The 21,080-nt window shown below is 48.7% G+C and overlaps 18 protein-coding genes across 18 annotated transcripts; 9 read left to right on the top strand and 9 right to left on the bottom strand.

Annotated features, from left to right (window-relative positions):
• Positions 1-8: 8 nt before the first annotated feature.
• NEDG_00397 (U3 small nucleolar RNA-associated protein 13) lies at positions 9-2,123 on the top strand (the record flags this gene model as incomplete). The annotated part of the gene is made up of 1 exon (XM_067687815.1): positions 9-2,123. The coding sequence occupies one exon, from the start codon at positions 9-11 to the stop codon at positions 2,121-2,123; it is 2,115 nt and encodes a 704-aa protein (XP_067545523.1).
• Positions 2,124-2,279: 156 nt separating this feature from the next.
• Positions 2,280-2,450, bottom strand: NEDG_00396 (uncharacterized protein; the record flags this gene model as incomplete). Its single annotated transcript, XM_067687814.1, has 1 exon — positions 2,280-2,450. One exon carries the CDS (start codon positions 2,448-2,450, stop codon positions 2,280-2,282), a length of 171 nt encoding a protein of 56 aa, XP_067545522.1.
• Positions 2,451-2,565: 115 nt separating this feature from the next.
• Positions 2,566-2,799, bottom strand: NEDG_00395 (uncharacterized protein; the record flags this gene model as incomplete). The annotated part of the gene is made up of 1 exon (XM_067687813.1): positions 2,566-2,799. One exon carries the CDS (start codon positions 2,797-2,799, stop codon positions 2,566-2,568), a length of 234 nt encoding a protein of 77 aa, XP_067545521.1.
• Positions 2,800-2,862: 63 nt separating this feature from the next.
• NEDG_00394 (diacylglycerol O-acyltransferase 1) lies at positions 2,863-4,029 on the top strand (the record flags this gene model as incomplete). Its single annotated transcript, XM_067687812.1, has 1 exon — positions 2,863-4,029. One exon carries the CDS (start codon positions 2,863-2,865, stop codon positions 4,027-4,029), a length of 1,167 nt encoding a protein of 388 aa, XP_067545520.1.
• Positions 4,030-4,526: 497 nt separating this feature from the next.
• On the bottom strand, positions 4,527-5,120 carry NEDG_00393 (uncharacterized protein; the record flags this gene model as incomplete). The annotated part of the gene is made up of 1 exon (XM_067687811.1): positions 4,527-5,120. One exon carries the CDS (start codon positions 5,118-5,120, stop codon positions 4,527-4,529), a length of 594 nt encoding a protein of 197 aa, XP_067545519.1.
• A 57-nt stretch (positions 5,121-5,177) lies between these two features.
• On the bottom strand, positions 5,178-7,940 carry NEDG_00392 (uncharacterized protein; the record flags this gene model as incomplete). The annotated part of the gene is made up of 1 exon (XM_067687810.1): positions 5,178-7,940. The coding sequence occupies one exon, from the start codon at positions 7,938-7,940 to the stop codon at positions 5,178-5,180; it is 2,763 nt and encodes a 920-aa protein (XP_067545518.1).
• A 12-nt stretch (positions 7,941-7,952) lies between these two features.
• On the top strand, positions 7,953-9,404 carry NEDG_00391 (uncharacterized protein; the record flags this gene model as incomplete). The annotated part of the gene is made up of 1 exon (XM_067687809.1): positions 7,953-9,404. One exon carries the CDS (start codon positions 7,953-7,955, stop codon positions 9,402-9,404), a length of 1,452 nt encoding a protein of 483 aa, XP_067545517.1.
• A 148-nt stretch (positions 9,405-9,552) lies between these two features.
• On the top strand, positions 9,553-10,005 carry NEDG_00390 (uncharacterized protein; the record flags this gene model as incomplete). The annotated part of the gene is made up of 1 exon (XM_067687808.1): positions 9,553-10,005. The coding sequence occupies one exon, from the start codon at positions 9,553-9,555 to the stop codon at positions 10,003-10,005; it is 453 nt and encodes a 150-aa protein (XP_067545516.1).
• Positions 10,006-10,066: 61 nt separating this feature from the next.
• NEDG_00389 (DNA mismatch repair protein MLH1) lies at positions 10,067-11,902 on the top strand (the record flags this gene model as incomplete). Its single annotated transcript, XM_067687807.1, has 1 exon — positions 10,067-11,902. The coding sequence occupies one exon, from the start codon at positions 10,067-10,069 to the stop codon at positions 11,900-11,902; it is 1,836 nt and encodes a 611-aa protein (XP_067545515.1).
• A 74-nt stretch (positions 11,903-11,976) lies between these two features.
• Positions 11,977-14,097, top strand: NEDG_00388 (acetyl-CoA synthetase; the record flags this gene model as incomplete). The annotated part of the gene is made up of 1 exon (XM_067687806.1): positions 11,977-14,097. One exon carries the CDS (start codon positions 11,977-11,979, stop codon positions 14,095-14,097), a length of 2,121 nt encoding a protein of 706 aa, XP_067545514.1.
• Positions 14,098-14,184: 87 nt separating this feature from the next.
• On the top strand, positions 14,185-14,571 carry NEDG_00387 (anaphase-promoting complex subunit 1; the record flags this gene model as incomplete). Its single annotated transcript, XM_067687805.1, has 1 exon — positions 14,185-14,571. One exon carries the CDS (start codon positions 14,185-14,187, stop codon positions 14,569-14,571), a length of 387 nt encoding a protein of 128 aa, XP_067545513.1.
• Positions 14,572-14,606: 35 nt separating this feature from the next.
• NEDG_00386 (uncharacterized protein) lies at positions 14,607-15,047 on the bottom strand (the record flags this gene model as incomplete). The annotated part of the gene is made up of 1 exon (XM_067687804.1): positions 14,607-15,047. One exon carries the CDS (start codon positions 15,045-15,047, stop codon positions 14,607-14,609), a length of 441 nt encoding a protein of 146 aa, XP_067545512.1.
• Positions 15,048-15,532: 485 nt separating this feature from the next.
• Positions 15,533-16,186, bottom strand: NEDG_00385 (transcription factor E2F3; the record flags this gene model as incomplete). Its single annotated transcript, XM_067687803.1, has 1 exon — positions 15,533-16,186. One exon carries the CDS (start codon positions 16,184-16,186, stop codon positions 15,533-15,535), a length of 654 nt encoding a protein of 217 aa, XP_067545511.1.
• Positions 16,187-16,246: 60 nt separating this feature from the next.
• NEDG_00384 (uncharacterized protein) lies at positions 16,247-16,780 on the top strand (the record flags this gene model as incomplete). Its single annotated transcript, XM_067687802.1, has 1 exon — positions 16,247-16,780. The coding sequence occupies one exon, from the start codon at positions 16,247-16,249 to the stop codon at positions 16,778-16,780; it is 534 nt and encodes a 177-aa protein (XP_067545510.1).
• Positions 16,781-16,812: 32 nt separating this feature from the next.
• Positions 16,813-17,856, bottom strand: NEDG_00383 (uncharacterized protein; the record flags this gene model as incomplete). Its single annotated transcript, XM_067687801.1, has 1 exon — positions 16,813-17,856. The coding sequence occupies one exon, from the start codon at positions 17,854-17,856 to the stop codon at positions 16,813-16,815; it is 1,044 nt and encodes a 347-aa protein (XP_067545509.1).
• Positions 17,857-18,166: 310 nt separating this feature from the next.
• On the bottom strand, positions 18,167-18,367 carry NEDG_00382 (TFIIH basal transcription factor complex TTD-A subunit; the record flags this gene model as incomplete). The annotated part of the gene is made up of 1 exon (XM_067687800.1): positions 18,167-18,367. The coding sequence occupies one exon, from the start codon at positions 18,365-18,367 to the stop codon at positions 18,167-18,169; it is 201 nt and encodes a 66-aa protein (XP_067545508.1).
• An 11-nt stretch (positions 18,368-18,378) lies between these two features.
• On the top strand, positions 18,379-20,064 carry NEDG_00381 (tRNA pseudouridine13 synthase; the record flags this gene model as incomplete). The annotated part of the gene is made up of 1 exon (XM_067687799.1): positions 18,379-20,064. The coding sequence occupies one exon, from the start codon at positions 18,379-18,381 to the stop codon at positions 20,062-20,064; it is 1,686 nt and encodes a 561-aa protein (XP_067545507.1).
• Positions 20,065-20,392: 328 nt separating this feature from the next.
• NEDG_00380 (uncharacterized protein) lies at positions 20,393-20,860 on the bottom strand (the record flags this gene model as incomplete). The annotated part of the gene is made up of 1 exon (XM_067687798.1): positions 20,393-20,860. The coding sequence occupies one exon, from the start codon at positions 20,858-20,860 to the stop codon at positions 20,393-20,395; it is 468 nt and encodes a 155-aa protein (XP_067545506.1).
• Positions 20,861-21,080: the final 220 nt, after the last annotated feature.

The raw sequence follows: 21,080 nt of genomic DNA, 5'->3' as shown, positions 1-21,080 counted from the left end.
TATTTTCAATGGAGGCTTTGCAGCAACAGACAAAAATTAGGCCGGTCTTTGACGGTACAGGCGTCGCTAGAACTGCCACCCATCTTTTCACAAGTTATGGAAGCCAGGTGGTTAAAGTATGCAGCGCCACCTACGCAATAGAAAAAGAGATTGAAGTCCACAGCACCGTTAGTGCTCTTTACGCCATGCAGGAGTGCGTTATCATTGCCACAGTCTCTGGAACAGTGTACACCTACTCCCCAGCGAGCGACAGGCTAGAATACCTCCTGAAAGACACCGTTCTAGTCAAAGAAATGACGCAGTATGAGGCCTACTTAGCCATTGGAACGGCCGATGGGATCGTTATGGTTGTTGACGTAGAGAACCGAGAAGTTATCCTCCGAAAGGTCCTCCAAGCATCCATCTCCAAGCTTTTCTGGCGACAAGCCAGCACGCCACAGCCCAAAAAAGCCCACCAGAGCAGCGCCAGCACTCTAGTGGTCGGAGACGTCCGCGGCGGCCTCTCCGTTCTGGACGCTCGCACAGGCCGCGTCTTCTACGCCGACACAACCCACACCTCAACCATTACCCTAATTGAAGCCGAAGGCAGCGTTATTTACACGGGAAGCAGTGACGGCTGCCTCCACGTCCACGAAATAGGCAACGAGCTAAAAGTCAGGGAGGTGGGCTACGCCATCACCGCAGGCCTTATCTACAACGACCACCTCGTTGTTGCAGGGAACGGGAGCTCTTTGGAGTACTACACCAAAGACCTTGCCCAAAGAACTGCGGCCCCCGTCCCTGCCCCCCGGATTCTCTCACTCATTGTCTCGGGGGAGAAGGTCCTGCTTGTCTCAGAGGAGAACGACCTTATCATTGGGCGAATGGAAGAGACCTTCGTTGTTGAAGACACCATCATTGGAGATAACGACGAAATAACCGACATCCTTGTTCTTGATGACGTCGTCGTAGTTGCTACCAACAGTGCCATGCTAAGAGTCCTTGACCGAGCCCAGCTAAGGTCTGGGGAGTACGCCTGCACGGCGCAGCTCGTTCAGGCCCCGAACCAGGAGTGCTCCCTGGTGCTTGCCGGCGACCGCAAGCACCTTTTCAGCGGCACCAAGGACGGGTACATCAACCGGTTCGCCTTCGACCTCGGCTCCAAGACCCTGGCTTTCAAGGAGGCAATTGAAACGCCCTCCCCCATCACCGCCCTCTGCATCCACCAGGACGTCCTCCTCTCCGGGTCAGACGACGGGTCACTTAAGTGCTGGAAGAAGAGCGAGAGCACGCTTCTCTTCACGGCAGTTCCAACCACCACGGAAATCACTGGAATTGCCGTGATTGGAGAAACCATCATCTGTACCAGCAAAGACAAAGAGATAAAGCGGATAGACTTCAGAGGAGTCGTCTCCAGCGGCATCCCCGGACACAAAAAAGGCATATGGGCCCTGGACGCCCACAACGGCGCTCTTATTACCTCCTCCTCAGACAAAACCGTGAGGTTTTGGAGGGACGGAGCCTGTACCCACGTTCTCCAGCACAATGCTTCAGTGGTCAAAGCTCTACTCCGGGACCGAGTTGTCACGGCCACCTCAGAGGGCGTAGTTAGAGTCTGGGACGCGCAAAAAGAGAAAGAGCTTGCCGCTCTAAAAATCTCAGCGGCCAAGGACGAGAGAATTTGGAGCATCAAAGAACTTTCCGACTCCCTCTACGTCACCAGTGCAGGCGGCTCGCTCTTCGTTCTCAAAGACAACACCAAAGAAATCGAAAGACAAAAAGAAGAGGCAAAGAAGGAAAGGTACATCACCAAGCAAAAAGGTCTCTCCCTCATGAACCACCAAAGGTACCTAGAAGCAGCCGTTGAGTTCTTTAAGCTTGATACTTCCAAAGAAATCAAAGAAGCGGTCAAGCACATCGACGCATCAACCCCCATCCAGCCCCTAGTCGATGAAATGGGGGCCAACCAGCCCAAAGCCCTTAAGTGTGTTAGCACCTGGACCAGATCTCCCCAGCTGTTTTCCACGGCCAACAGAATCCTCCAAGAAATCCTCCAAAGAAGGTGGCCTATTGACCACGGACGCGCAGAAGACATTGCCTCCACCCTCTCAAGAACGACCGAAGTACTCCATGAGACCTACTAGTGCCGCGTGATGTGTTTCTCGGTGTTTTTCGGTGTGCTGCGGTGCCTAACGTAGCCTGGCAGTGCGTAATAAAAACGTTTATTTGGGCTTAGTGCTTTGCTTACTGCCTGTCTGTCTATGGCCCAGCACTGTGCTTGGTACGGGTACGGGTACGGGCTAGTCATCAAATTTAATGGATTTTACTTCTGTATCTATTTCCCCGAGTCTAAGCTTTCCTTTCTTCATTTTTTTCTTTTCTTTGTTGAAGCCTTTGCCTTTGTGCTTCTTTAAGTGTCCACCAGATCTTTTTGAGTGGGGAAGAAGTTCTTTCACCCAGTTGCTTCCCATTGTAAAAATTTACCAAAACTTGGTTATGTGGTTATGTGTTCGGGTATGTCTTGGGTATACCTGGGTATGTCTTGGGTATGTACCTGGGTATGTCTTGGGTATGCCTTGGAGGGGGCTAAGCCTTTGGTGTTCTCACTCTCTGGACCTCGTTGAAGCAGTGGGAGCATGCGGGGTATGGGGGAAACTTCTTTATCTCAATCACCTCAAAGGAAAAGAAGCAGAGCCACTTGGTGTTCCTCCGGGCAATGATTGAAGCATTGCTGCTGCAAATGAAACAGATGATGGAGACTCCTGCCCTGGGTACGCTGCTTACACACCGTCTATTCACCAGGCGGATTGAAAATACCATATCTAAACAAACAGCTATCTAATATCTATTTGTTTGGGAGAGCTTGAGCTCTAAATATTTTTTATGGACAGAGTACACAGCAGATGCGTCCACCTCAAGAGAAGGGGGCTCTTTGAGAGCGCAGAGCTTGGGGAGGGGGGCAAAATATGGATTGTGGTGGCTTTTGCTGTTTTTACCTACAAGTCTCTCTTTAATCCGGCGTACCGCGGGGTGGGAGAGCAGATACTGGCCCAGGTCAAGCAAGACCTGGATCTAAGCTCGGTGGCAGCTATGGGGGCAGTCAACACTCTCCGGTGGATAGTTGGGTACTTTGTAGCGCACAACACTCTCTCCCAGCCCATTTTGTTCGGGATGCTTGGGGTCTCGGTCGGTCTAGAGGCTGTGTTTTATGCGTACCCGATGAATGGGTTTACTGGCGCTATTTTCAGGTATCTAAGCATCACCCAGCTGATGAAGCTTATTTCCTACCTTTTCGTTACCAGAGAGTCAGCGCTAATGGGCTGGGACGACGTTAAGATAGAAGAGCCCACCCGAACGCCCTCGCTAGCCAGGTTTATCGCCTACCCAACGCTCTGCTACCAGCTAAAGTTTCCCACAACCACAAAGGTCAATTTTAGGAGAATGCTTCTCTACACGCTGATGCTGGTTCCTCTGGCTACGCTATCTTTCTTTTCCCTGCAGATGCAATCGGGAAAGTTAGCTCGGCAAATGCTAAAAACGCCCTCTTTTGGCAACTATGTTGACCTGGTCGTTTGGACCAACGTTGGCTGGCTTAGCGGCTTCGGCTTTGTCTTTATCGCGGTCTATGGGATACAGAGTGAGCTTACCAGGTTTGGAGACCAAACATTCTTTGGCTCGTGGTGGGACTCGACCATCCCGGAGTACTGGAGGAAGTGGAACACCCAGGTACATGTCTGGGTCAAAAGACACATCTACATTGCCCTTCTTAAAAGAAACATCACCAAGAAATCAAGCAAGCTAATGATTTTCCTGGTCAGTGGACTCGTTCATGAGTACATCATCAGCAATGCCATTGGGAGAAAGGGGGTGGGCATACTTACGATGTCGATGCAGGTCCCCCTGGATTACATTACCAAATTTATTGAGAAAAAGACCCGCATTGATGCCAAGCTTCCCTCAATGGTTATTCTCAACCTTATAGGTGCACCCTTGGTAGCTATGGCCTCACAGTGGTACTGGAGGCCTGTGCTGGGCCATGGTGCTGTCTAATGCCACAGACAGTACCCGCTCAGGTGCTGTCCATTGCCACAGTACCTGTTCAGGTGCTCCAATAAACCTAGACAAGCTATTTTAGTTGTACCGCCGACTGCGGCACTATACCCTGACCCATAGACCGGCCCATACCCTGACCCATAGACCGACATCAAGCACCTGTACACACAGACACCCAGACCACTATGGATGTTAGAGCGAGTGTATAGAGGATGTAGCGAATGGAGGTAGCTTTGGATACACCAGGCGTCCACTCCTCTTCTTTTTCCTCTTTTCTCTCTGATGGCAGAAGCTTTGCTCTCTTGCTTAGGGTCCTAGACATGTCCTTGGCTTAGTTAGTGTTTTGGGTGTTCAGGTAGTATTTATGATACCGTCCTTCTTTGGTTATTCCTTACCTAATTGAACCAGATTAAATAAATAATTCGGAATAGGCGGGAAAGGTTTACGGTGCTGTGCTGTGTGCTGTGCTGTGTGCTGTGTGCTGTGGTAGTATTCTAGAACAGCTTGAGACAATCAACCAGGGCCAGTCTTTCGGCTAGAACCTTCAGCTTGCACAGTTTGCGAATAAAGAGCTCGAGAGATTTTTGGATGCGCAAAATGCCCTGGGGCTTTAGCCTTTCAGCCTTTCTCTGGGCCTTGAGAATTTCTCCGAGGAGGCGGTGCTTGCCCACTACGAACTTGGCGTTTTCGGGTGTTACTAGGTACTCGCTCTGTTCCACTGGCTCGTTTTGTTCTAGCTTTTGAACAATGACCTTCTCCATCCGCATGCTTTCTTTTATGGCCGAGCTTATGTCGTTAAAAGAGACTTCACTATCTGTAACGGCCACTTGCAAGGTTTTTCTGTTTTGCAAAAAGTTGGGAACAATGTCTGTTTCGGTATCTCTGATAAGCAGCTCGTTTCTGTAGAAATTGACCAAAAGAACGGGTCGGGTTGCCAATCTTTGGGGGGCTGCTGCTCCAGCAAAGACCGTGGTTAGTTTATGGTCTGTGAGAGGATGGCTTGCCTGGAAAAGCAGCCTGGTCCTGCTTTGGGGGTCGGCGGGCTTGGTCTTGCTGTGGGTCTTAATGACCGAGGGCTTCCAGTTCATTGTTGCGTCGCTCGGGTTTGGGTTATATTCCTGACAGGTTTGTTTGTTGGTACGACCCTATTTGACAAGGAACCCTTCCTTTCTCAGCTCTGCTTTGACCTCTCTGAGAGTCTTTGGGTTGTTTTCCTCTAGGTACTTGAACAGTGCGCTGAAATACTCTTTTCGCCTAATTATTGCCTGATTGGGAATCCATGAAGAAAATTTGTAGATGACCTTTCCATCCTTATCAAAAAACATGCTTTCAATGATATCCTCGGTTTCTTCCGGTGTGATGTGCTTGTAATGCTTTAAAATTCGGAATAGGACACATGTGATGTCCTCTTCTTCGGTGTCAACCAGATATTTGATGTAGCTGCTGTACAGACTGCTGATGGTTGTTTGGCTGATGATACCTATTCTGATGGACACATTTTCCTTTTTAGGAAGAATGATTTTCCAAAAAGGATTTTCCATCCTGGCCAGACGTATCCGAACAAAAAAGTCAAAATCAACCATTGTCAAACTGCCAATGTTGCTGATGCAGTAGTAAAGTATGTTAACACACATGGGAGAGAGAGCACCCTTGTACGTGAAGATGCTCCAGAGATCGTAAAGAAGAAACATTCGGCAGTTGGTGCTTGAGTACTTGTAGTGCTTGTACTGAACAATCTTTCTTTTAGGCTCTCTTTTGGTTTTCGGGTTGTTCGGGCTGTTTGTGGGGGACTGGGTGGTGGAGCTATTTCTTCTTTCGTTTTCTTCGTAGGCACTTTCAATGTTGTACGGTGGAAAAATCTTGCAAGCTTTTCTTACCACCGAAAGTGCTTTTTTCAGGCCAAGGTACTCTTTTTCGGTGCTGTTGACCTCTGCTGCCAGACGCTGTGTTCTTTCCCGAAATGGGATCTCAAGTGAGAGAAGAACACTAAGCAGCTTGTCGTAAACAGTCCCAAGGCTGTTAATGTCATCAATGCTTTTGAGGTTGTACATACAGTTGATGAAAAGGTTGGCCGCTTTGCGGCAGAGCTCATACACCGTGGAAATCGAGTACTTTTTGTCGTACTTGGAGGAGAAGATCTGGGCGTGCAGGTGTGAGATATACTCGGTGATGGTGCTGGCATCGAATGGCCTAATGGCCAGGGCGTGGTCGTACTCTTTGCGGTAGAGGAATACCTGAAGGATCTTGCTGAAAATGGGGTTTGCTTCGTCGAGAGAAGAGAGGTACATCCGCTGTGGGTTCTTAAGGTATCCTTTGATGAGCTCTGACGACCTAGCTAGCTTGTTCTCTGAGAGGGCGAGTTTTCTTCCCTCCGGGGCGTAGATGGTGTTTCGGGTCTGGAAGTTCTTCTGTCTGATGAAATGGGAAAAAAAGGAGAGTTGGGTGCCTCTGGGTGAGATGGCCAGAAGGTTAACTGCGTCGTTGTAGGTGAAGATTTCTTTTAGCGGGGCCTGGATGCCCAGAAAAAGCGTTCTTTTTTCTGCAACTGTAACTGACGGGTTGTCAAGAACCTGCATCAGAAAGTATGACTGGAACGGGGAGGAGCATTGCTCAAACACTTCCACAAGCTGGGTGATTGGTGTGCTGGCTGGCAAGAAAGCAACCATCAAAAGAAACATGTTTGGATCGTTATCTGCAAATGCTTTTTCAAGCACCCGGAAAAAAAGAGAAGTGGCCGTTATTTCACAAAAAGACTGTTTAGCCACCACTTCCCAGACGTCCCCCGAGCTAGCCTCTTCTGCGAGGTACCCTTTCAGCATCTCTCTTAGCAAAATGTCCTCCTCTCTGGGGAGGCGCCTCTGGGGAGCCGTGTTCAGCTGGTGGAGCATCCTTGCAGCCTCTCCCCCGCTTTTCTGGACTGATTGGAGACACTTTCTCGATACGCTGCTGATTTTACCTGCAAACCAACTTCTTTCCTCTGGGCTGGCGCCCTCCGTGGGTGAGCCTTTCAGCGAAAGGTTTGTTTGAATGAACGAGAGCATTGGCGGTGTAACTTTGGTGTGTGGAAGGAAGTCTACCAGTGCCAAATACGCCCGATAAAAAGAGTACTCTTCCGGCGCAAAAAATAACGGCTCTGTCCAAACGGTAGAAAACACCTCTAAAACAGAAGCCACACAATCCAAAGCACTGACCTGGTGCACGCTCTGATCTGCTGGCCCTGCACTCTTTGAGCTGGCCTCTTGGATCAGCTCTGAAAAAAGATAACTGCCAGAAGAAAAAGCTCCTATCCTGTACCCCGCCTCCTCATACTCCCCATGAACCTGATACTTCTCCCACTTGATCCAAATGAGGGCTTTGCTCTGCCACGAGGCTCTAACGTGCTCTCTCTGTGTAATGGCAACGGCATCGGACGGCAGGAGCTCTCCGCTCTCAACCAGCAAGTACATCTTCCAAAACAGAGGATAAAGACTGTCAAACACCTCAACTACTTTGTTTTGCGGCATTGAAGGCAGCCCAAACCCGTACCTCTCCCGAACAACGCTTCTTTTCTTCAGAAGAGAGAGTGTTTGGCTCTGGGCGAGTCTTTTGTTAAGCACAAAGACAACTTTGCGAACGTCCCGCTTTTCTTCAAAGTATTCTTCTTTTACTTCTAGCAGCTCGTTGCTTGTGGCCTCGTCAAGGATGTCTGTGCAGGTGTCTATGTCCCGGGACGCCAGCGACAGCCTAAAGGCGTTCTCCAGGGCAAGCGTGTAGAGCTTTCGGAAGAAGGGAGAGTCTTCCGCCCTGGCTCTTCTTGAAATATCAAGTAGACCATCAACTGAGTCTTCCTGGAGCAGGCGGTGATACTCTTTTCTCAGAGCCTCCTCTCCTTCTGCTTCATCAGGCGCATCTACTACAGTAAACTTCATATTTTTTCTTACATGCAAATTTTTATGAACACGCTCCAAGACGTAGAAGCCATTGTTCCTTCAAAAGAGACTCTTCTTCTGGTTAAAAACACTGTTCTTGAAGAAGTTAGCATAGCACAGGGGACACTTACAGCCGCCAGGCCCAGAGCTTATGAAAAGTACTTTGTTGCCCAGAACGCTGTGTATGGAATCAAGAAAACCAGCCTCTACTGCGCAGATACCAACGAAGCAGTGGCTACAATCGCCGCAGCCAAAGCACAGCATCTTTCTTCAGACTCTCTCTACGAGTACGCCATTGATGCCGAACTGCAAGTACTTAGTGTCACCAGACAGCCTCTCAGCTGTGAGGAAGAAAACAAGGAAGCTCCAGCGCTTACCAAGAGAATAGAAGTGTCTTTAGACGGAAAAACCAACCCCAACCTTCTTGCCAATGGCAAAGCTTTCCTTTTTTCAGGTAATTTACTATATATAGAAAAAAACAGAACAATATCTGTCATTGACCTACATACGGGAGAAGAAAAACTTCTTTCATCAGGTTTGAAAATAACCGTTTGTGCCATTTGTGAAACAGAGACGTACGTTGTGCTTGGTACTAGCACCGGAAGCCTAGTCACTATCAACCGAGCCACCCTGGCAGTGCAGCAGACTATTTGGCACGCCCACCCCATTGCTCTGGTTACTCCAGTGGCTGGGAACCTGGTTGTTTCTCTTTCTGTTCGGGGAGTGATGCTTTTCACCGACTGCAACACTCTAAGCAATTCCTACGTTGCCAATACGGTGGAAGAGGTTGAATCTATCAAAGTTTCAAGCTCAGGACACCTTATCTGTCTTACAACATCCAGCGTCCAGGTTTATGACCTATCTTCAAGGATTCTTCTCTACAAGATCTACCTTCTCTCAAAAACCAGCAAAACCATTGCCACGGAGAGCCTAGCTCACCCAGGGCAGACCTACACGCCCTCTTTCAGCACAGCACCCACCAAGCCATCACCCACCCTTTCCAGCGGTTTTTCTGCCAGGTCCAAGACAACCACCCGCCCCATCGAGAACGGAGCCATCTACCTGCTTAAGAACATGCTTCTCTTCACCAACACCGAACAAAGCGTCTACAAAGTACTCACCCAGCTATCAACGATCCAGAACGCCTTCTACTCCAACGGCCACGTACTTTTAACCGTAAACAAGGCCGAGGAAGAGATTCGCAGACACGAAACTTCCACCCCCGAGACCCCCGAGACCCTCGACCCAGCGCTGCTCTATAAGGTGTACAAGGTGAACAGCGACACCTTCTCTCTTCTCTGGGCAGGAGAGCTCCCGGACGTGGAAGAGTCCGCCACCATTCTCTCAGTTAGCATCCAAGAACCTGAGAAAACCGTTATCACCCTTTTATCACCAGGCTCCACCACTCCGCACCAGCGCACGTCTCCCTACCCACTAGACACTTTCTTTGAAGAGTCCTTCTAAGCACGGCCCTGTTCCAGCGCCTTTTCCGGTGCCTTTTCCGGTGACTGTGACTGTGCCTCGAAAACCCGAAAACCCGAAAGCTCGAAAACCCGAAAAGACCGAAAGCCCGAAAGGAAATAGAAGAAAGGAAAATAAAATATTATTAAAAATGGAGTGTAGGTGGAACAGCTGTAAAGAACAGTTCAATGACCAGAAGGATTTTAGTGCCCACGTCAACAAACACATCCGAGACTCAGATGCCAAGGCCTGCCAGTGGAGAGAATGCACCCGAATGAACGAAAAGAAAATCAGCCGATGCACTCTTCTAATGCACATTCGCATGCACACGCGAGAGAAACCATTCAAGTGCAAGCTCTGTCCCAAGGAGTACAGTCGCTCAGATGCTCTAAGCAAGCACACAAAGACCCATGAGCAACTAGCAGCAGACGAGAACATCTACATCAAAAAGCTGTCCTATCTCAGTACGTTACAGATAGAGCACGACCTTCTTCTTAAAGAGGCACAGCAAATGTACAAAAGACTAATGGTAGAAAACGACATCCTTATCAAATATATCTGTTCAAACATAAGAAGACCCAAGCGCATCTACCGCAGCGTTTAAGGCTGGGGCCTCTTTAAATTTAAGATTTGCATATTTTAGTTTGCACCCAAAGCACGCGTAAATGGGCATAGAGCAACTACCAGCAGAAGTAATCGAAAGAATAGCTGCAGGGGAAGTGGTCGTCTCTCCCTCGGCAGCAGTCAAAGAAATGCTTGAAAACAGCCTAGATTCAGGCTGCACCACTATTAGGCTTACTCTTACAGAGAACTTGATTGATTTGATTGAGATAGAAGATAACGGGTGCGGTGTTAAAGAAAAAGACCTGCCCCTCCTCTGCCAGCGGTTTGCAACTAGCAAGCTTTCACAGTACCAGGACCTGAGCCGACTTACCACGCTCGGCTTTCGGGGGGAGGCTCTTTCCTCCATTTCCATGCTCTCAGAGGTCACAGTGCTTACCAGCACCACCGAGGGACTGGGACACCTAGCCAGGTACAAGGAAACCCGTCTGGTCAGTCAAAAGGAGCACTCTTCAGGCAGAGGCACCCGGATAAGTGTGGCCAACCTTTTCCACAACGATCCGGTCAAGAGAGAAGCCTTTCGGGACAACAAGCAAGAGATAAAGAAGATTGTTGGGCTGTTCATGAAGTACTCGGTGGCCTACACCAACGTTCTTTTTGAGATAACCAGAGATAGGAGCACTCTGCGATACAACACCTTTTCGCCAACTAAAGAGGAGGCGATAGCCCAAACATTCACACCAAGGCTAAGAAACGAGCTTACGCCCCTGCACATCCAAACGGGAGAGTTTAGCTGCCACCTTTATCTGACCCATCCCAACATTTCCCTTTCCAGCCCCATTTCCGTTACTTTTGTTAATCGGCGCCTGGTAGAGCTGCCACGAATCAAGCGGGCGCTTACAGCCCTCTACCGCGAAGTCCTTGTCAAAGGGCACCCCTTCCTCTACCTGGAAGTAGAAGTGGACCCTTCGGCCATCGATGTCAATGTGCACCCTTCAAAGACGGAGGTCTATCTTGGTGCCGAGGAGGATATTATTCGGGATTTGGAGGCCAAGGTTCGGGGCTTCCTCCAGAGCGAAAGGATGATCAGCACCTCGCGAGGCGGAAGGATCGGGTCTGACTGGGCGCCCGAGCGCTCACCACCGCGCACCCCAATGCCTCGCGGCCTGCACAGCACCCCAACCCCTCGAAAACCCGAACACTCCCCACACCCTGAAACCCCGAAAACCCCGAACCCGTCCAAGCGTGTACGAACGGACAGCCAAGTCCTACCCCTGAACCTGTTTATGTCGCCAAGGTCCAAGGCCCCCATCCAGCCCCTCACTCTTACCCAGCCACAGCCACCCACACTTGCCCAACCCCAACCCCAACCCGAGCCACAACTACCCACACTTGCCCAACCCCAACCCCAACCCAAACCACAGACCACCTGTTTGTTTATCGGGTTAGTCAGTGAGAGGTGGTGCCTGGTCCAGAAAGACCTGGCTTTGTGTTTGGTGAACCTCTACCCCCTCTTGCACCAGTACTTGGTTCAGGTACTCCCTTCAAACACTTCGACCTTTGAGGTTAATTACTTACTTCCAAAAGGGGTATATGAAAAAGTTGGTAATATGCCGCATTTGGTAAGTGAGCTGGCCAAGTATGGAATTGTGATGGCTGAAAATACCATTAAAACTTTTCCGTTTCCTAGACTCAGAGTCATTGATCGGGAGATGCCAACAGACGAACTAGACCTAGAAGAGTTCTTTACTGAACTAACCCAAGCACTATCCCAAGCACAAGCACTCTCCACACTTGCCCGAACACTATCCATCCACTACCTAAAAAAAGGAGGGTACTTGGTGTTTAAGGAGCTGCAAATGAACGAAGGATTCCTTCTTTCCGAAACACCAGTTACGCTTTCATCTACCTCTGAGCTGTACCAATTATTTGGGAGGTAGCTATCCAATCAATCTACCTCAGCAGATACCAATTAAATTTTAGCTACTATTTATTTTCAGGAAATAACACAAGCATGAAAGAGGTATTTGCACAAGGAAAACGTCTTAGAGAAAACTACTCCAAGGAGTATCTAAGAAGCACCAACAACAAAGAAGACTTTTTCGCCGAACAAGCCAGAAGCATTCTTTCCTTTTCCAAAGACTTTACCACCGTACTCTCAGAGACGGAGGCTCCCGTCAGCATTAGGTGGTTTGAGGACGGAGAAATCAACGCCTGCTACAATGCGGTTGACAGGCACGCAGAATCAACACCTGACAAAGTTGCCATCATTTACGAGGACGACGATGAAAAAACCGTCCAACTTACCTACGCAGGCCTTCTAACTGAAGTCATTCGATTTGCCAACTACCTGGTCAGCAAAGGCGTCTCCAAAGGAAACACCGTCTGTCTGTACATGCCCATGGAGCCCCTGGCCCTGATAGCCTCCCTGGCCTGTGCGAGGCTGGGGGCAGCGCATACGGTGGTTTTTGGAGGTTTTAGTGCCGACAGTCTTGCGCTGAGAATCAAAGACTCAGACGCTCTCTGGCTTGTTACGGCAGACACAACCACGCGTGGAGGAAGAACTCTGGACTACATCTCAAACGTTTCAGCAGCCGTTGACATTTTAGCTTCGTCAGGTACCAAAACCTTAGCTGGCGTGCTTTTTTGCAACAAAGACACCAAGCTCAGGCAAAACGCTCTAGTCACTAAGATAGAGGGAAACATCGAGGTAAACCTACTCACAGAGATAGACATGCAGAGCGAGGAAATGAACAAGCACCTTCCCTGCCTGAACGTTCCTTCTGAAAACATCCTCTTCCACCTCTACACCAGTGGAAGCACGGGGATGCCCAAGGGTGTGTCCCACAGCACAGCAGGTTACTTGCTCTACGCTGCACTAACCACCCTTGTTTGCTTTGACATTGAAGAAAACGACGTTTTCTTCTGCACGGCTGAAATGGGCTGGATTACTGGGCACAGCTACGTTCTTTATGGGCCGCTAACCCTGGGCATTACCACCGTGGTTTTTGGAGGCATTCCCATCCACCCAGATCCCTTCCGGCTGTTTAGGTCGGTTTCCAGGCACAGGGCCACCCACCTTTACACGGCACCTACCGTCGTCAGGCTGCTTCAAAAGAGCCTCCCCACCCACCTGGTTCGCCCCGAGGACCCAAACGAGTCAACTGACGACCTAACGCCTGCAGTTGACCACATCCCAGACTCTCCCGTTAGCAACCGGTCAATTTTCATGCACGGGGTTACCAATGCCTTTGAGCGGGAGAGGTACTCCAAAGAGTTACCTGAAAACTCGGCCCTTAAAAAAATCGATCTTTCTTCTCTGCGCGTGCTTGGCTCAGTGGGAGAGCCTATCAACAAGGGGGCATACATCTGGTTCAGCATGTTCTTTGGGGACGGGAAGTGCCCAGTGATTGACACCTACTGGCAGACGGAGGCGGGGGGCGTAATGCTCTCCCCGCTGATTGGAGTCACCCAGTTCAAGCCTGAAAGCGCATCGTTCCCTTTTTTCGGGATGCAACCACTTGTTATCAAAAAAGATGCTAAAGACGTTACTGAAACAGAAGAACCTGGAACTAACGGAATTCTTATCTTCAAAGGATCCTGGCCAGGCATTGCCCGAACCATCGTTAAAAACCACCCCCGCTATGAAAGTGCCTACTTCCCCTACCCAAACCACTTCTACACGGGTGACGAGGTCTGCAAAGACACTGAAGGATACTTCTGGATCAGAGGACGTGCCGATGACGTCATCAATATTTCAGGACACCGACTCAGCACGGCAGAAATTGAAAGCGCCATTTGCTCCGTGGAAGGCGTCTCTGAAGCTGCAGCCCTTGGCCAGGAAGATGAAGTCACGGGACAGTCCCTCTGCATCTTTGTGGTGGCCTCATCCAATGAAGACTCAGCCCTTCTCTTCCCAAAGATAAAACAGGCCCTCCGTAAAAAGATAGGCGCAGTAGTTACTCCAAAACGCATCGTTGCCTGCCCAGAGCTCCCAAAAACAAGCACGGGGAAAATGATGCGCCGCGTGCTCCGGAAGCTTCTTATGGGCCAGGAGGTAGGGGACATAAGCACCTGTATCAACCCAGACTCTATCTCCCACGCTAAAGAGATCCTTCTTCAAAGACCGCAATAAACCATTGCTTTTCAACGGCCCCCGCCCTGGCCTGTTCTCGCTATTTTATGCGCCTTAGGCCGTGCCTCGTTTATTTTTCTGCAGGCCATGGAAGCACGCGTCAGTACCTTCAAGCTAGGCCACGGCCCCAATGAGCTGTTCAGTGACAGCGCTGAGAAGTATTGGCACACGGATGGCAACCTCCCCCACCATATTGAGCTGGAATTCAGTGAAATCAGGCACTTGCAGGAGATACATCTTACACTTGGCCACATTCAGGACAAGAGCTACATCCCAAAGGAGATAGATATTCGCTGTGGTAAGACCAGAGACACAATTACCTCGATAAAGAAAGTAACTATCAGTGACAAGACGTCTTCAGCCATCATTCCAGTGGACAGGGACTGCTGCCACCTCCAAATGGTCATTCTTTCCAACCACCAGGAGGGAAAGGACTCAAGGATCAGAGGCATGTCCCTGGTGTTCTTGGACTAGGGCGCGCACGGGTGGCGCGTTGCTGGGGCGGGACCCTACCCCAGGGCTACCTCTCTTAGGTTAGTTCGGGTTCTCTCCAGGTGCTTAGCCAGGGTATTGGAAAGGCCTGCTCTTAGGTTAAGACAAAGCCTGCCCTGGATGTTTCCTTCAAGGTCCATGACCAAGGTTAGCTTTCTGGTGCTGGTTTCTTTTATTGTGGTAATCGATGAGTTAATGACAAAGAACGAACAAAACTGGGTGGTAAGGATGTCTGGGCGGTAAAAGAGTCTGTAAGTAGTAATAAAGATTGTTCCTCTATTGGAGTAGTATCTTGAGGTGTTGAAAAGCCCGTTGTTTCCCTCGCCCAGCTTCATGTAAAACTCTGTTCCCTCGCCAACGTAAAGAAGCTGCTCATTGTCTAACACGGGAAGGGGGGTGCCTCCTTCAGTGAACAGTCCCGTGTTAAAGTTCCTGGGTGTAAACCTCAGCCTGTCCATTGCTGCCTCTGAGAAAATAATAATTAAACCGAGTCTCCAACCGTCACTTTTTTTCTTTTTTGTCTATAAATTACATGGGACACTTTTTTTTAGCGTTGATTATACTTTACAGAATCATTTGTATAGTATGTGAGCTACTGAACTTTCTTAAGTCAGCACGCAGCAAATACTGGAATGACGAGTAATAGCTTCATCTCTTTAAATAGAAGGTCTAAGAAGGTGTGTGCAAACACATTCTTCTTTGTTGATGATCCCCATGGCCTCCGGAGTGACATCTGTTGAGGTGGATTTGAAGTATTCCGACCAGTGTTTATATTTTAATTTCTTTTCCCAAAGGCCGGTACGGGGCGGGGCGCCTGTCGGGTTAGTGCGGGGCCTGTATCTGTATTAGGGCCTGGCGTGTAGTGCGGAGGGCGTATTTATACTTTATCTTTATTCAGTTACTTGGTGTGGTATGTTGTTCGGGGACTGTTTAGCAGCACATCCTAATGCTGCTGCATGTGGTCGTTGGTATCCTGGAGGTGGAAGACGTCTATTTTTCCAGTGGTTGAGGTAAGGGTGAGAAGGCTTTCTCCGTAATTCTCTGAGTCCGGGAAGTCTAAAATGGTGCCCTGTGGGGTTTTAACCGCAAAGAGAGAAACGGAGGAAAGGTTTTCAATCGACTTTAAATCGGTGTAGGTAATGTAGGCTAGCTTGATGTTTTCTTCTTGGTTGGCAAGTGTGTGTAGCTCGCTGTTTACTTCGGCCGTGCGTGCATCTATCTCCTGTTCTTTCTTAAGAAGCCTGGATACTTCGCTGGTGTCCTTGGTTGTTTCAATTGACGTGCCTCCACAGGTATGGCATCTTACATCTCCCTGGCCACCTATATACTTTACATTGTTCTTTAGCTTCTTTTTTATGTACCCAATTCCTTCTAGAACGTTCGTTATGTCGTAAAGTCTTCGTTTGTGTATTTCAAGGAGCTTAGCAGCGTAGTTCAAGTCTAGCTCCATCTGTGGTGATTCTTTCAGAAGATCAAGGAATCTCTTAGTTATGACGCCAAGAGAGCTTTCTGCCCGGCTGGTGAGTATTGATCTGTACTCAGAGGTGTCTATGTCCGATAAAAAGGTGAACAAGCTACTCGCCGGTGAGTTGTTCATTTAGTCTTGGAAATAAAAATTCCTTCTCTTTAAAATTCCTTCTATTTAAATTACCCTGCCATGGAGTGTGCTCTGTTTGGCGTCTCTGGATCGATAGATGAAATAATCAAGTACATCACGCTTACTGAGTATGCCACCCGGGTAGAAAGAGTTACTGAGGTCGTTTACTCCTACATGGGCTACTCTATTTCTCTCTCTCGTGAGGAGGTGCTTCACTCTGTTACTGAGGAAGGGGTTCAGCCCCCGAGAGCTCTTGTCTACCTAAAGGTGGCCTTTCCTCCCGATAGAAGCAAGTCGAGGAAAACCCTTACCAGAAGGATCCTTAAAACAGAGGTTACCTCAGGGCGGGTTGAGCCTGTTCTTGAGACCATTGGGTGCACCCGGCCCATCCGCCGGGAGTATACCCGGAAGGCCTACTCCTATCGCGGGGCTCAGCTTGAGGTTTTAACCAAGGACGGCAAGGACCTAGTTACTGTGAAAGCGTCTTTAGAGAGCGTGGCTGCCTCTGAAGCGGTTCTTCATGAAGTAAAAGAGAAGCTAAAAATCTGGATTGATTTAGTCGTCCCACCCCCAAGTGTTTGGAAGTGTCTGTGAGGGCTGGGCTGTGGGCTGTGGGCTGTGAGAGACTAGGCTTCTTCATAGCATCCTAGGTGGGCAGGTGGGCCCGTGAGGAGGTGGTGCAGGGTCTTTTCCTCGGAGTATCTTTGTGGCAGTTCTATTTGGTATAGACTATCGGGAAGTGGCTCAGAGTCTTCGGTGGTGATTGATCTAACGGTTTTTTGCGAAATGGAAGTATCTATGAAAGATGCATAATTGCTGAGAAGCGAGAGAATGGTTGCATGCGGGTTTTGCGGGGTGGGACTGGCCTGGGCCAGGGCATTCTTTATCTCAGCCTGCTCCTCCCGGGGCAGGTGCTTGAAGTAGTCCCTGAGAAAGGTGTCTGCACACTCTGCCTCTATATGGGGGACTCTAACCTCGTCGGTGGGAAAGGCTTTCTTGTAGCAGCTGAGCAGGGCTGAGGCTTCGGTTGAGACGAGGACGTTTCTGCTTCCAATGAAGGTTGATAATTTGGCTATTCTTTCTTTGACGAGGTAGCTGTATTTAGTTGGTGTAATAAAATAAGAGAGCCTCAGTACCATATATGGAAAGTCTGTTTGGTTTAAAAATCTTTCTATTTCCTTTCTGAGACATTTACATGACATTAGCCCAATAACCAACTGGCAAACGCTGTACTTAAGTATGTAGCTTGAATAGAGACCGACATGGAGAAGCTCTTTCCACTGGCCGTGTGCCTGGGTGCACCTTTCTTCCTCGCAGCCAACAACCAGGGCGGCGTGCCTTCTTCTTTCAAGTAAATGGGCCGCATAGATTTCAAAAACATCACCTAGACCTAGAACTGGCAGGACTTGTTCTGGGGTAATGACTGACCGCTGCAAAAGATGTATTAGCTTCATACCGCACTCTACCACCACTGCTGATCTCTCTCTGGCAACCAGGTGGGAAAGTGCTACCTCACTGAGTTTGTCTATATCTTGCTCTGGGAGGTTTAAGCCTTTAAGGATGCGGCTGAAGAACTCTTCGTACTCGGAGTACTCACCGTTTGCATCCTTGAGAGAAAGCAGGTCGTTTAAAAGGGAAGAGAGGGGCTCTGGTGGGGAAGGCTGTGTCATAGCGCGGTGCAAAAATTTTATGGCAATAAATGCGAAAGATTGCCCTACTCCTTCTTTAGCCCGCTTTTCTCTTTGCTCCAATAGCCGCCCTGTTTCTTTTGACTGGTGCTGCCTGCAGAGCCAACCTTATCTATTAGGTCGTAGTAGCACTTCTTTAGGCTGGCGTACCTCTCCCCATAGCCCTGTGCTTGAGCCAGCTGTTTTTTCAGACTCGCGATTTCCCTTTCAAGCTCTTTCTCCCTCTCTTTCAGGATAAGATAGACCACCACCAGCCCAAGGCCCATGGCAATGGTGTAGTACATTATTTTTATTATTCTAAATTCTTTTTGACTATGTGGTTCAGCATTGCCTCTGTCTCCTCCTCTATTTTATTTAGGTACTCTTTATCCACAAAGAGGGTGGTCATATTTATATCCAATATAATAAAGTTGTGCTCTCTATTTAAACGGATAATTATTTCTTTCACTGAAGGATCGCAGTGGAGGAGCACGCCTCTTATAGCCTTGACCATTTTTGCTAAAAATGAAACAGTTCAAATGGAGCAGCTGCTTAAGCAAGGGAAGCGCCTTTGACCTGCTTTTGAAAGAAAACGAAGAAGACTTTGTTGTTCGGGAACTAGGCGTTTCCGGGGGTCTTAGTGTTGGGCCTCTCTGCAATGAGGAAACGATTGCCTGGCTCGGTCAGGAGCTAGAGGTAGAGCTGGCCAAAGACGGCTCCAGGGACTTGCACCAAGAAACAGTTTTGACTAAAATAGAGAATCTAGAAAACAAGGAGAACAGGCGGGTGGTCCATGGAGTGTACTCGGCGTATCCCTATGTCTACACCGTAACTGTGAAAGAAGAAGAAAAAGTAAGCGTGGCTGTAGTCTACCACCGCACACACACAAAAAACGTTTATTCTGTTAATGTTACCAAAAAAGGAAGAACAACCCACGAAGCGAGCGAAGCACTTTCCAGGGAGCTAAGGGTTAAGAACACCTCAATCAAGTACGCTGGAAACAAAGACAAGCGAGGAATTACCACCCAGCGCCTTAGCATCAGCGGGGTGTCGTTTGACGAGCTACATGCAGCCTGTCAGCGAATCAACCACCCACCTGTCAAGGCTGATGTTCCTACTGTTTCCACTGCTCCCAAAACTACCGAAACTACCGAAAACATCCCAAACACCGAAACTATCGCAAACCCCAAAACTGCATCCTTTGACCGGCACAATCTCTCCATGGAGGGCGCAAAGATCGTGCCATACCAAGATATCAAAGAAAAGCTTATTGAAATCGAAAAAAGGATATCTGAGACCTTAACTGCCACTGAAACAGACGAAGACTATCTAAAAGTCGTTTTAAACATGAAGGGGGAGTTCTATGTCTCCCGCATCACTCGGATTGAGAACGGGCTAAAGCTTGGAGAGCTGTCAGGCAACCGATTTTACCTCAAGCTAAAAACAGACGCAGCACCTGATGTGGTTGCCGACTCGATTGACAAACTTGCCCAGCAAGGATTCCCGAACTATTACGGCAGCCAAAGGTTTGGCTACGGAATGAACAACCCAAGAATTGGCGAGTGTCTCCTTAAACGAGAGTTCCAACAGGCCATGTCGCTTATTCTTAGCAGCCTGAAGGGCCTAACCAACTCCCCCAGAGTCCAGGAGGCTCTAAAGCATCTGGAAGAGGGCGACCTCCAGGCAGCTGGCAGTGCCCTACCTCCTAAGTTCGGGACTGAGAAGACTATTCTCAGAGGAATGCTCAAAAAGATTCCGCCCAAGCACGTCTTCCAGATGATAAGACGAGAGAACCGGATGATTTACACCCACAGCTACCAGAGCGAGCTATTTAACGACATGTTAGCTGAAAGACTGACCACTGGCTTAGCTGCTAAAGAGTATGCAGCGAGTGCTTGGTGTGGGTCTATCACCGGCAAAGAAGAGATCAAAGATCTGGTCTCCTCCACCGAAACGCCTTCGTTTGACACCTTGCTTCTACCCCTCTTTCCCACCCCAGAAGCCATCAAGCCGGCCAATTCCACCACCCTCCCAGACGCTTCCAAGATTATGAGCGGAGGGTACCGAAAAGCCGTTGTTGTGCCCCGGGATGTGTCCTATTCTCTATCCGAAGGCGTTCTTTCTCTTTCCTTTGATCTTCCCCCAGGCACATATGCGACCATGGTGGTTAAAGAGGTGTCTAAGAATGGCGTTGAAGAATGCACCTGGTAAGTGTACCCGTCGACCGCAACTCTAGCTTAAATAAAGACGTTTCGTGTTTGTTCGGTGCTTGGTTGTCCAATGTTTTTTTACACACCCAACCCGAACACAAAAAAACAGCTGTACCATTTTATATTTTCAATAAGCTTTATTTTGTGTTTGAAGTCTGCCCCATGCCATCCTATGTGTTGGTCTTGGGTTTGTGGAAGATGCTTGGTAGATGGATGGGCTAGTTTGGGGGTGTAGATGCTGTTTCTTTATTATGAAGCCATTTGTAGCCAGAGTATCTCTTTGGCATACACCAGTCCACAGGTTTAAAAACGTGTGTACTACAACGGTCTTACACAGAATAGTCTGGTTCGGGGGTCCTTTTATAAGCCACTGCCATGCTGAAAACGATAAAGACAAAACACAGAATGCCAACTAGCTGGCACCCTGTAAAGACATACGAGAGCACAAGTAACAAGTTGCTATCTAGTCTACAGAAAAGGTGTGTAGGCATAAGGGTGCTAAGAACACAGATCGCGACCAAATATAGAAAGGAAGCGACCAAAGCTTTCTCCATCCTGGTCACACCTCTTTGTTGAGTGGGGTTTTCAGATACATCTACCAGCACATCGTCAAATAGTGTGGCTTTGTCTGTTGTGGCATCTTGGGACTGTTTCAACACCACTGGGGTTAGTTCGATCGTTGTGTTGGTGACTGTTTCGGCCATAGTGTCGGTCACAGTGTCGGCCACAGTGTCGATTACCGTGTTAGGGACTGGGCCAATGGTTGGTTGTTCGGTTGTGATTGATTGTTGATTCATTATTGAAGATTTTTTAACACACTATAAAAATATTTATTACCCCGGGTTAAAATATTTTCAGGCCTAACAGCTTTCCTAAACTTACCCAAACATACTACTAGCAAATACACCACAAGTAGCACACCACAAGTAGAACCCACACCAGTATCTAAACAAGATTCACTTTAGTTTTTTATTCTCTAAAAATGCCTAACCCGAAAGCCCGAAAGCCCGAAAAGTC

The sequence above is a fragment of the Nematocida displodere genome, assembly GCF_001642395.1.
Source record: "Nematocida displodere strain JUm2807 chromosome Unknown 1, whole genome shotgun sequence".
In the NCBI taxonomy this organism is placed as follows: domain Eukaryota; kingdom Fungi; phylum Microsporidia; genus Nematocida; species Nematocida displodere.
This window is presented reverse-complemented; position numbering and strand designations above follow the sequence as displayed.